Genomic DNA, 12,059 nt, shown 5'->3' on the forward strand with positions numbered 1-12,059 from the left:
CCCGCCTACGAGCCTCAGACTCGGACAGGTTACCCTGGAGAGTTGCCACTTTCATATAGGGATACCTAGTATAATTAATTTGGGCTTGAGTCATTTTATTGATGTCAAGAAAGCTTCCAAAAACATCACAATGACGTCGAGTCGTTCGTCTACTGTACAATCTTAAATGACGCCAAGCACTTGTGCAAGACATGCACTTGAACCAACGCTTGAGAATCTCCACCGCGATTTGACTCAAACATCGACAAGTGTCCGTCCGTACGAGATGCGAACTTGAGGTATGTATCAAATCTGAATACCGAGAGTAAGAATCACTTCGAAGGTTCAGTATTCTTGTAACGACGACCAGTCACAGCCCTCAACCCCAATTGTACATTGTCCGTAGCACGGTGTTGCGAATGCCGCTGAAGATCCCCCCATGTGCCATTGTGCAGCCAAGACGTCTGGAGACGCTGCACGTCGAAGGGCAAGGGGGCGGGGCAGGATATCACGGACGCGATGGTGTCGGAGGCATTGTCAGAAGAAGGCCTGGTCAAAATACGGTCGCCCGTGATGCGTCGTTTGTTTCTTGGAGATTTGTTGCGTTGCTCTGACGTTGCGGAGCCGGGAGTGCGCGCCTAGCCTAGACGACCTGGGGGTTCCAGTCGCTGCCTGCCCCTGATGATCACCGTGGCCGATCTTCATCTTCTGCCTCTGATACGGTCAACGTACACGCTCTTGGACTTTGCCAGACGTACAATTGTACGTACGATCAAGGTTCAGAGACGGGAACAGTTGAATAGAAATATTCAATAGCACACAAACTCTGAGAAAGCATGAAATTGTGATATGCATTCCGGAGAATAGGAGCCGCGCGATAAGGGCCAGGTTACTAGCAATGGCATTCCAAGTTTTTGGCCCGTTTCAACGGGCGGGAGCCAATCGACCAATGCGAATGTCGCACAATCCCCATCTTTTTCCGTCCTGCCGCCTTGTTCTGCTGTCGAGCTAACTGAACCCAATCGCGCGCACTCATTTTCTGCACAGTCTATCGCTTTTCCCTCCCCCCGTCAACCATACCGTTTACCTTCTTCTTTCGCTGCTTACCTTACACACTCGCTTGTTCGCTTACATTCGTTAACGAGTACTCGCTTGTACTCGCATCTCTTTTTCTTATTATCTTTCGTCTGCTTGGAAAATGGTTTCTCTTGGCGACTACTGAGACATGGAGTAGGCAACACAGCACTCCCAAACTCGCCTAGCGAGCCTCCATTATCCATCTGCTTCATTACCGCCATACATCAATTAATAATACTACGATCCTCCTTCTCACAATGGGCAATCAACCATCGACCGAGACGCAGCCCCGTCGAGCGCCGCAGAAGCTCTCCAAACCTCGAGTGGGAAACCACACTGCATCGTCGGCAGGGGGCCTCCATCCTACGACCGGCCACCATCCCCATCCCGCCAGTGCATCAGCCCCAGCTATCGGACGATTCTCCAATTCGTACCTCGTAGCAGGCGCGCCGCCTGCCGAGGCCCAAGAGCCAATGGTCGGAGGGGTCAATGAAACAATCATCGAAGATGCTGAGCTGATGACAAATGTCGAAGAGGGAAGGCGGACTGGATTATTCCGTTCTTCGACAGTCCAGCCGGAGAGGGTCACTCGACGTCAGAGCACGGGGCTGATGCCATCCAAAACGTTCCATGGCATCGAGAGGCCCAAATCGGTGGTGCATAAAGCTCCGACCAGCCCATTGACATCCGTCACGTCCTTTGAGCAGCTTCGTCTCGATCGCCGGGCAAGCACCTACAATCCGACACCACTCGACCAGTACCGCCTATGCCGGACCCCGGACAACGCGAAGGTGACCTCGCCCGTTACGATTCAGCCGGATATTCCCGAGGCGCTGCCCACCATCGGCGCGAACCAGGAGGCCATGAATGGCCTGCTAGGTCGCTCAGAGTCCGAGGTCTCGCTCTACGCCCCCGTGCGTCGTCGCTCAGCGATCCATACGCCTGGGGTTGCAACACGGTCCGAAGCCGAGCCAAAAGTTGAGGAGCATCCCGTGCCCAGGAAACGGAGTCACCGGAACAGCCTTCCGTCACGATGCAATTCACTCGAACAGCCGCCGACGGTGCGACCGCACTCCATGTTGCCCAGCCCCTCTTGTGGCACCCCCGACCGTGTGGCTACCCCGTCGGAGAATGACTACAAGTCGCTGGGTGCAATTAGGTTCGGCTCGTTGCGGGTCACGAATGGGACGCCCGTGTCAAGTCCTGGGGATGGATTGACCCCCAGAGACGAAATTAATCTGATGGAAACGTCGCCGTTCGGGCCAGCGCCACAGGATCATGATCCTCCGATCACCGAGATCCAACAGCCCAAGCCAATCTCTCCGCTCGTCGCCTCTTTTGGCCAGTCTTCAAGTTCGCCCACCGAATCGAACCATTCGCCCTTCTCGCAACCAAGCGATGGAGCCAAGGGAAATGACGCCACTCTACTCACGCCGGTCACCCAGCCCTCTTTATACGAGGATAATGACGTCCATTTGGAGATGGGGCGCACATCCACAGAGGCGCCGGTGAAGCAGCAAGCGGTGACTGAAGAGGTGACCCGCCCTGTCAGTGGAGCTGGCTCCAAGTCTTCCTGCTCAAGCTCGACAGGCCCCCCCTCGAAAGCGGACAGTGGCTACGGATCGAGTCTTTCTTTGAAATCATTTCTTGGGTCGAGGAAGAAGAAGAAGGAGCAGCAGCAGCAAGCGAAACAGGCGCAGGCGCAGGCGCAGCAAAACGCGTCGCAGGAACAGCCTCAGGTGCTGGAGAAGCGCCCGACTTTGCAGCACCACTCGCCCTACCAGCCTTCGACAGCACAGTTTCCAAGTCCCGAAACAGGGCATGAGCCTTCCATTGTCGCACCTGAAGAAGAAGAATCACAGGTCAAGCCCATTTCAAGGACTGGTAGTTTCATAGGCTCTTTCAAGTCTAGGAAAGCAAAAGAATCCCGCACCAAGGTCTGCCATTCTCGGGGATCTTCATCGCCAGAGGTTCGCTTCCGTCAAGAGCCACTGGAGACAGCGATCATGTTTGAACCGACGACGGTGTTCGATGCTGAGGAGACCAAGGCAAAGACAATCACCAAGCTTGTCAACTCTGCCCGCCGTCGCAGTCTCCCGAACATGGCCTCCGGCGATCCAAACAGCCTGGAAAGAATACCATCCATGCCTTCGGACGCCGGTGCCAAAGTCGAAGAGCACAGTCGTAACTTTGAGGCTTCCGCAGCGAGGTTCTCTCTCAAAGCTACCCCACAGATGCCGACAGAAATTGTCGTCGAGAGCCGTGAAGTCAGAGAGCGTTCGCCACAGGCCGCGACCCTTCGCGGATACCACCGACCACGGAAGTCTCTCGGTTCGGAAAGTATGCAACAACGCAAACCTGGCCGCACACCATCTGCGCCTTCAAGTCGGTCCATGGGTAATCGCAAATCAATCCTTCGAAAAGTGAGGCCTCAGACCGACCATTCAGACGACGATGACGACTTCCTCCCAGATTACGTCCTCGGGTACGAGGCACAGGTATCCAGCATCGATAACATACGTCGGAGCGCTGGCGACAGTGCTTTTGATGCGGCATTTGCACCACTGCCTCCCACCCATGTGCCCTCGAAGCCACCGCGGAGAGCACCACACACGAGAACGAAGACACCCGAAGACCAAGCTCCTCACGGCTATCCCCGTCTCCGCACCAGGTCTTCAGCGCCCGACTTCCTTGAGACTGTCTCAGAACCTGCCAGCCCTGGCTCTGTAAGCTGTTACTCGCAGAAGCAGCCCAAGACTCCGCCCCCGATCAGCATACGTACCCGCGGTTCCAAAAAGAAGCGCAGAGCAAAGTCGGGACGGCCGCCGCCGCTATCGTACGCCCCAAGACCATCTCAGCATGATTCTCGTGGGGCAGACTGTGACTCGGACCTACTGCAGTCCCTACGCGGCTACCCCATCCTTCCTACATCTCACTTTGAGGACCCCCGAGCACGGCTCGACTATCATATGTCGCAAGGCCACAGACTGCCCTCGGGCCAACCACTGAGCCCACTCCTGTCGCCTCGTCTGGAGCAACAGCAACAGCAGCGACCTGTACCCGCGCGGCTAATGCCATCATTTCACCGGCCTGGAGTGAAGGGTCTCCCTGGGCGTGCACCCCACACTCATAGCCAGCCATTGCACAGAGGCGTACCGGCGTGAGCATAGTTCGCAGATACGCGTCCATCTCCGGCAGCGTTGTCTTCGCCCTTGTATCTTCCTACGACATACTTGACACATACTACTTGGATTGTTACCGTCCGTGCAACACACTCCCACTTGCGGTCGCTGTTTCCCTATGCTTCTGGCACAAACAGGCGATATTCTTTTAACTCTTTGGCTATCTTCACTTTTCATCTCTTCTAACGACGAACACGATTTTTTCAATTTTTTTTTTGCAGGCTGGCACATGCACATAGACGATCCGATGCAGGATCATTGGCGGGTGCATCATTTGATGCTTACAAGGAGTCATTTCTTGGGTTTTAGTTTCGCTACATAGCCTGCGTGGTCGGTCCATGACCACGCGTTGCATTATCATACATTACAAGTTAAGCCTCGAGGACACTGCGCCCTGGAGATACTGCTTTTTTCTTTTCAATGGTATGTGGTGTGACACACTTGTCGCACGTAAAGCGACTGCAAGAATAGCACAGCCACTCCCGGCTACGGTGCCCTCCACTTCACGACGCGACGCGCGGCGGAGAGGTGCGTGAACGTGGTTGAATTGTAGTTCGATCTCGGGGCTTTTAAAGCTTATCAGATTTCCTCTACGCTTAAGTTTGTTGCAAAATGTTCCAATTTGCGAAATATGTTTCACATATTTTCTGCTCGGAGTCCACAGGCATTGATTCTCACGGCTTTTGGAACGTTGGGATTCCTGGTGGGGGGAACCGGGTGCTATTTCTGGAAACCTCAGACATGTGCGTTGTCCACTGGAATGCATGGAGTGCCGACGTTGCGCGATTAGCTTCCGACCACATGTTGGATATCGAAAAGTGCATTCTCACAATAAAAAGGGACAACTCGATGCCTGGGCCCCTGGGTAGACTATTACGCAGGCCAAGGGAAATTCTGATCATGGATCGGCATGCCTCATTCATGCAAATGATGTTCAGGAGAACGAACTCCACGGTGGACCATGACATCGTGACATGCGGCTCAGTCCACCCATCCATGCATGGTGGCTGTGTCAGACTGTCAGTCGCAGCCTTGATAACGCATGACGCTGAGAATCCCAATGCCTATTATGAATTAGATGACAGGTGCGCTCTGAGACACGCACGTAGAACTTATGCTGCAGAAATAAATATACCGTCAGCTTCAGCGCAAGATTGGGCCTGGTGTTGAGCTCCGTTTTTTGTGTTACTGCGACCCTAAAAACGGGGCGTGCTAGCCTCGACTGGCCTGTGCAGCCCTTCGGTGGGCCTGCGTCAGCTCCAGAACTTGATGGATACGAGCTTTTGTCTGTCTCCATCTCTGTCACGCTGCCCTTAGCCAAGGGCTCGGGCCGTCATTTTCCTTCTCTCCATCTATCTCCTTGCCCTGTGCTCACTCAATCTTTCTTCTCACTTTCGCTTGTGCCATAGTGATCCCTGATTATACACGATCCTAGCCTCTCTTTCTCTTAACTAGTCCCTACGTTCGTTTCTCTTCTACATACCTCGGACGCGCGTCACGACTTCGAAGTTGGTACCCCTTAGCCTATCACCAAGCTAGGCGACAAAAGACCAGCACAACGTCGAGTCCTCCATCGCTTGACTTGAGCTGAAACGGAGGAGCCGTTCCACACGCCGTCAAAGCCCGTAGGGCAAACCTACGAACTCTCCAACTTCTTTCGATCCAGCTGTTACACAGCAACCCAAGCATCGAAATGTACGCAACTCGAATGTTCAAGCTGCTCCTAGTAGCATTGGGGTTCCTCGCCGTGGCCCAAGCCAACTCCCGTCACGCTGTCCGCTACGACATGTACGGTCTACAACAGCGCCAGGACGACGGCGACAACACAGACGACGACACTTCTCTTCCCACACCCGGCAGCGGCGGCGACAGCTCAAATGATGGCGGCGACAGCACTCCCACTAGCTCACCTGCTGCAGACACCACCACCAGTGAAGAAACCCCTGAACCTACAACCACGACAACAAGAGAAGACCCTACCACAACTTCAGAGGATGTAGCCACGACGACGACCACCACCCAGGAGGACACGTCCGAGGAAACCACCTCATCTCAGGACGACCCTACGTCCGAGGCCCAAACCACCACAACCTCGGAGGAGGAAGAGGCCCCTTCCTCTACCACCACCAATAACGCGGAGCCTACCTCTACTGCGGAGAGCACCAAAGATGATGGGAAGGACGAGGCCACCACCACCCAAGAACCCGTCATCTCCACTGCCATCGAGACCGTGACCCGCACCAACTCCGACGGCTCCAAGGAGACCCTGACGTCCTCCACCATCACAACCAGCACGCCCGACCCGCACAGCGGAGACGACCAGAGCACTGGCGGCGGCATGTCCACCAACACCCGCAACATTGTCATTGGTGTCGTCGTCGGCGTCGGCGGCGCCATCCTCCTGGGCGCTCTGGGCGTCGTCGCATGGCGCATCCGTGCCCGCAAGAGGGCGGCCGAGGAAGACGCCGGCCTCATGGGCGAGTACAACGGCGGCTACACCCAGGTCGACAAGGGTGAGCCGCCCAGCACCTCGGGCGGTCACACGGCGTCGGGTACCATGACCAGCACGGGGCAGAGTCCGTTTCAGAGTACGCTCGAGGGGTATCACGCGCCCACGCAGCCGGTGAACGCGTCGTCCAACTTTTAAAAGCGGTGGGCGTGGAAGAAGGGGAGGATGATGACGCGGAGTATGCAAAGCCTCCCATTTTTTATATGTTGTTTCCCCTACGATTTCTGACCTGGAGATGAAGAATTTGCCAGAATTGCATAGCGATGCTTTGTACGTGGGTTTCGTCCATGGTAGTAGATTAGACATTTACCTAATATCAGCACATTTGAAGGTCAGCTGTTTAGCCAACCACTGTATGTGAGGGCGGCCCGGGCTAGTTTGTCCGATATCCCTGCGCTTGGTTCTATTCCCTTCCCGAAAGATGATTGTGAAGTGATGCGAGCTGTCGTGCCACCTCTCAAGGTTTTGAGATGGTTCTCTAGCAGAACTTGCCCGTGCCTATCTGGTTGCCTACCCTGCAACTATCGACTGCGTGTTGCGACCGCAAGTTTTGCAACGCTATTACGCCGCCCTCGAAAGCATCTTGCCCGACAGGATGCATGTGAATCCTTGTTGAGAAGCAAAGCTTGTGTCCTGCCAATTACAGCCTGGTCTGCTCCAGTCTGCCATCAAAAGCAGCTCTGCTTCGGTTCTCACGGTAGGCTGGTGCGGGCCGCCCCTCGGCGGCGGTCCCTGACCGCCCTTTTTGGTCGCCCAAACTGTGCCCACACACGCTATCCGTGCCCCATGCAGGTTGGACGATTCGCTGGCGTCCGATTTCCTTATAGGGTGAAGCAGGACAGATGCTGCGATTCTGGTCAATACACTGAGCTCTAATCTCTTCCTGAAAGTCTACTGTTCAATCAAGTTTCTATAGGGTCCCTCTCGAGAGCTATATGCCGTTCTGGATTGCATCAACAACGGGAATGGAGGTTGGGTTTACACCAGGCCCGAGCCGAAGATCTGGGTGTGGCGGAAGGGCCTCTTTTTTTCCTTTGAGGATTGGTTGTGACGCACTTGAGCTTCGCGTCATAACAGCAATCACCACGATTACTATCACCTCGTCTCTTCATCTTTGCATTGGTGATATGGCCAACGCTAACTCTTGATTGCGTTTTCGCTATTGTGTTCACGTCCGACCACCAACTGACGCTACTTCACATTCAGTTGAGCAACGTGTTGATGAAGGGTCCCATTTTCAGTGGGTTCATTGATTCATTGCCAACGCACCGCGTCTTGCACTGCGACAGGTACTTGGCCTCCGCAGCGTCCCACACCCAACCTCATGTACTCTCCACTACAGACCCCTGCGCGACACCCTGGCATCATCTCGCACGCAGATTGGATCTGTGGGTGAAATGATGGGACTCGCTGAGCCTGTCCAGCGATGCCAGCCGCCTGCAGCACCCCCTTCGCCCTGGGGAAGGAGACGTGACCTGCCCAAAAATTTGGCTCGTCGTGCCTGCCAGTGTCCAATGTGAAGCTATAGCCCAGCCATATCCTCCCATGCTTGGCGGTTGCTCCTGCTGTTTCTCTCATCCTGTCAATCTCTCTCTTCCTTCCTTCTACCTTCCATCCTCTTAATCTGGAAAAGTCTCCCATCCTCTCGTCCAGCCATCATCGGGAGACGGATATTTCCAGCGACACTTGTTCGTGTCATTGGTGAACCAGCAGTTGCTCCAACCCCGTCAGCGACTGTGGAACCCGACCAGCTGCGCGAATCGATGTCTTCCTCGTCTTGCAATAGCTGTGCAGTTCCCCGGCTTCACTAATCAGTGTCGCTTCTCTATTCTTTTTGTCTTTGACGAGCTACTTGGTCCCTTCGACGCTGCGACGATTCTCCCGAGTCACGACAAGACGAGAATTCGACGTGCAGCCTGGCCGGCGACCCCTATCTCCATACTTGAAATTAAAGCAACGGGGAAAAGTCGCCCGCCAAGCCAAGAGGTGAAGGACACGGACGCACGCGTCGCGTTCAATAACAACCTCCTTCCCTATATTCGCACGGCAACCCGCAACGTCTCTCCAAACGGACCGGAGATCTCGCCCCAACGACTCTAGAGGACGCACGATCCGAGACTTCAGCTGCAGACGGTTACCACCTCGTCTGCGTTGTGTCTCGACTTGACCCGTTACGACGTCGCCCCTTGGATCGCCCACCACCAACCCGCCTAGTGCTATTGCACGGGACGGCGCTGGCTCACCTGCCCTGTCGGACGCTTCCACTGCCGACGGACAAGACGACGTTCACTCGTCGCCTGCTCTTCCGCCTCTGCCAGCGCCACCACTACCACCGCGAGCTCAGGAGCTGCTGAGAACGCCAGAGGGTGCAGCTGACGACGAGAACTACTTTGGCACGGCAAGCTGGGGCTCACCTTACCCTAGCTCCGACCACAATCTTCAGCAGGACAGCCTTGACAGCGACGACGGATCCGACGACTCGCCTCTCCATCAATTGGCCATCGACACACCGTTTCTGCGACCCGCACCTGAGCTTTTCGAGGGCGACGACGCACACCACGAGGCCGATCCAAATTCGTCTATCAGCGCTGCAGCTGCGGTCCTCGCCAATCGCGTACGAAGGCAAACACAAGCGCGAGGGTTGACAGAAGACTGGATCCGCACGCACACGTCCGGTGTAAACGACGTTGAGCCTCGACTCTGGTTCAGCGACGGAAGTGAAAGTGAGCACTCTTCATTGAGCGGCTCGGAAAAGGACTGGAAACAAGAGCAAGACTTGAACCGCACTCCAAAGCCTGGTCCGGTATTGAAAGAAGCCGCTCGGCGCGTTAGCAGACGTAATCGCGGCGCGTCTAGCATCGAGACACTGAAACCCAGTCCACGAACGCGCAAAGTCATCGCCATGGCTAACCCAGAGACAGCAGCCATGCCCGAGGCACCTGTCGGAGTGAAACAGGAGGCTGCCTCGACCCAGAACGAAATCCCAAGGTCAGGAACTCCCACGAGAGAAAGCAATGGCGAAGCGAAATTGCCTACCACACCCACTCGGAAGGTGGACAAGCCGTTACCGAAGGAACCTAAATCGACCCCCCGGATCAAAAAGAAGATCCCTTGGAATGGCAAGAACATTCTCGTCCTGCTACCTCGGGACGAGGAGAGGGGACAGCCGGGCAAAGCTCCAAGACCCCTGCGCCAACACGAGATTGAAAAAATGTTCGCTTCATGGAGAGAACTCGGCTACCGCACAGACGGGTTCGATCTCTTAGTGGAAGGATACCAGCCCCCTGGGACAGATGACTCACAAAGTCGAGGGGACTGGCCTCAGGCTGAAGACCTCATCCGCGAGCGATCTCAGAAGCAGTACCAGGTCCAGCTCCCAGACCTGAACGGTAAGTTTTGTGTTGCTCTCGAGAACAAGATTCTTACTAACGGCAACAGCCTGGAAAACTTATGAGAATGAGCTACTAGAAGCCAAGCTTCGCGCTCTGGGTGTTTCCATGCCTGACGAGGAGCCCCCAGCGCCTCCATCGCCGCCGATGACCAACCCGAGTCGACAGGCTTCCGCACAATATCCTCTCAACCCATTTTCGCCGCCTCTACCTGCTTCGTCGGCGTCAAGCAACCACAACCAGTCTGCGATGGGATTTCCCTTCCAGCACTTCAACGCTCAGAGCCCGGGCATTGCCTCGCCTGGCCCATACGGACACCAGCCTGGCAAATACAACCCCCGCCAGTCCATCTCTTTCCCTCCTTCTGGATCACCATACCAGTTTAACCCTCAAGGTCAATGGCCAGGCATGCAGGCCATGGACCGCAGCGAATCGCCCTCGTTTGCTCACCTCAATGGTATGATCTCGCCCCAATCACCTTTCGTCGTGGACGGTATGCAGCCAACTGGCAGTCCTGCATTCAATTTGCATCAAAGACAAGCGTCACTACAATACCCTATGCTGCCTCACCAGCAGTTGCAGCAACAACAGTCCATGCGAGCCTCGCCTAGGTTGCAAGAGGTGCGCGAGGACGACGAGGGCGTCCCCAAGAGTCCCTCCAAGACTCCTGAGGCACGTAAGGTGAACAAGGACGGTTTGCAAGCCGAGATTGAGGATGCAGAGTATCACCTGGAAGAGCAGTTCCGCACCCAGCTTGAGCATGAGGATTACAGTCCTCAGCAGAACCGCAGACAGTCTGGCCAGCCAGTTCCGGAGCATTTCGCCAATGAGCCCGGCAAGCCCATGGTATTGCACCATCCCCGGCCGCATAGCCGTGGTCATTCGTTGACACAGAACAACTACTATGAGGATGGCAACTCGTTCAACGAGAATGCCGAGCATGGCAATCTGAAGCAATTCGCACCTATGAACGGCATACCTGAAGGTCAACGGGGCGATGAGTCCTATGAGGTCGACACGAACCCGAGCAATCTGGGCACGCCTAACCCAGCCTTCGACATGTCGGCATCTTTGGGACATCAGAAGAACGCCTCCACCGTCAGCAACCCTTGGGTCGACAGCACAACTCAGCGCCCGTCGCACAGCACCAAGCCTTCGCTGTCCAAGTTGAACGTCAAGGCTCCCGAGTTCAAGTTCAATCCCGAGAAGACTTTCACTCCTAGTGGATCTTTCAACTTTGGAGGCCAGGCCTTCCAGCCGACTGTGTTTAATACTGGTATACAAGAGCCATACCAGCCACCTGCCGCGTTCGAGCCTGAAAAGCCGAAGCCGGAAGAGCCCGTTATTCCAAGCATTGAATCCAAGGAAGAGGGTGAGATCAGTGAGGTTGAGAAGGCTGCCGATGTTGAGGACGTGGCGACCGAGGAGCTCAAAGTGCAGCCGCGCCAAGAGCGCGAGTCTTCAATCCCTGCCTTCACCGGTAACATCTCAGATAGCGCACAGAACGATACATTCGCATCTGGTCAGAATGTGTTCAGCTTCGCCTCCTCGGGTCCGAAGTTCAGGCCTGATGCTCCAGCGTTCACGCCCCTCCGAGCTGTTACCAGCCCCATGCCTTCGAACCTGAGCCATGGCTCTCGTCCCAGTATCTTTGGTAACATTCGCATTTCCTCTGCCGAGCTAGACGCATCTTCCAAACGATCAAGAGCGATCCCTATTGTTCGACCAACAAGCCGACGCTCGTCTTCGCCCCATGCTGAAGGTCAGGATGCACATCTGGCTGATGAGGATGAGCACGGCCGTCCTCTTAGTGATGCTCGCTCGAAGCGCGCCAAGAGCAGTGCACCAGACGGCGACGATGTGCCTCTCTTTGCCAACCGACCTGAGGATAGCACACCGACAATTCAGGAAGCCCAGGAGCCA

The 12,059-nt window shown here is 55.4% G+C and overlaps 2 protein-coding genes across 2 annotated transcripts; both read left to right on the top strand.

Annotated features, from left to right (window-relative positions):
• Positions 1-1,313: 1,313 nt before the first annotated feature.
• Positions 1,314-4,065, top strand: J7T54_008532 (uncharacterized protein; the record flags this gene model as incomplete). The annotated part of the gene is made up of 2 exons (XM_051507343.1): positions 1,314-3,892; positions 3,957-4,065. 2 exons carry the CDS (start codon positions 1,314-1,316, stop codon positions 4,063-4,065), a joined length of 2,688 nt encoding a protein of 895 aa, XP_051361470.1.
• A 1,866-nt stretch (positions 4,066-5,931) lies between these two features.
• On the top strand, positions 5,932-6,885 carry J7T54_008533 (uncharacterized protein; the record flags this gene model as incomplete). Its single annotated transcript, XM_051507344.1, has 1 exon — positions 5,932-6,885. The coding sequence occupies one exon, from the start codon at positions 5,932-5,934 to the stop codon at positions 6,883-6,885; it is 954 nt and encodes a 317-aa protein (XP_051361471.1).
• Positions 6,886-12,059: the final 5,174 nt, after the last annotated feature.

The sequence above is a fragment of the Emericellopsis cladophorae genome (genome assembly GCF_022114955.1).
Source record: "Emericellopsis cladophorae strain MUM 19.33 chromosome Unknown NODE_30_length_267324_cov_122_989508, whole genome shotgun sequence".
Classification (NCBI taxonomy): Eukaryota; Fungi; Ascomycota; class Sordariomycetes; order Hypocreales; family Bionectriaceae; genus Emericellopsis; species Emericellopsis cladophorae.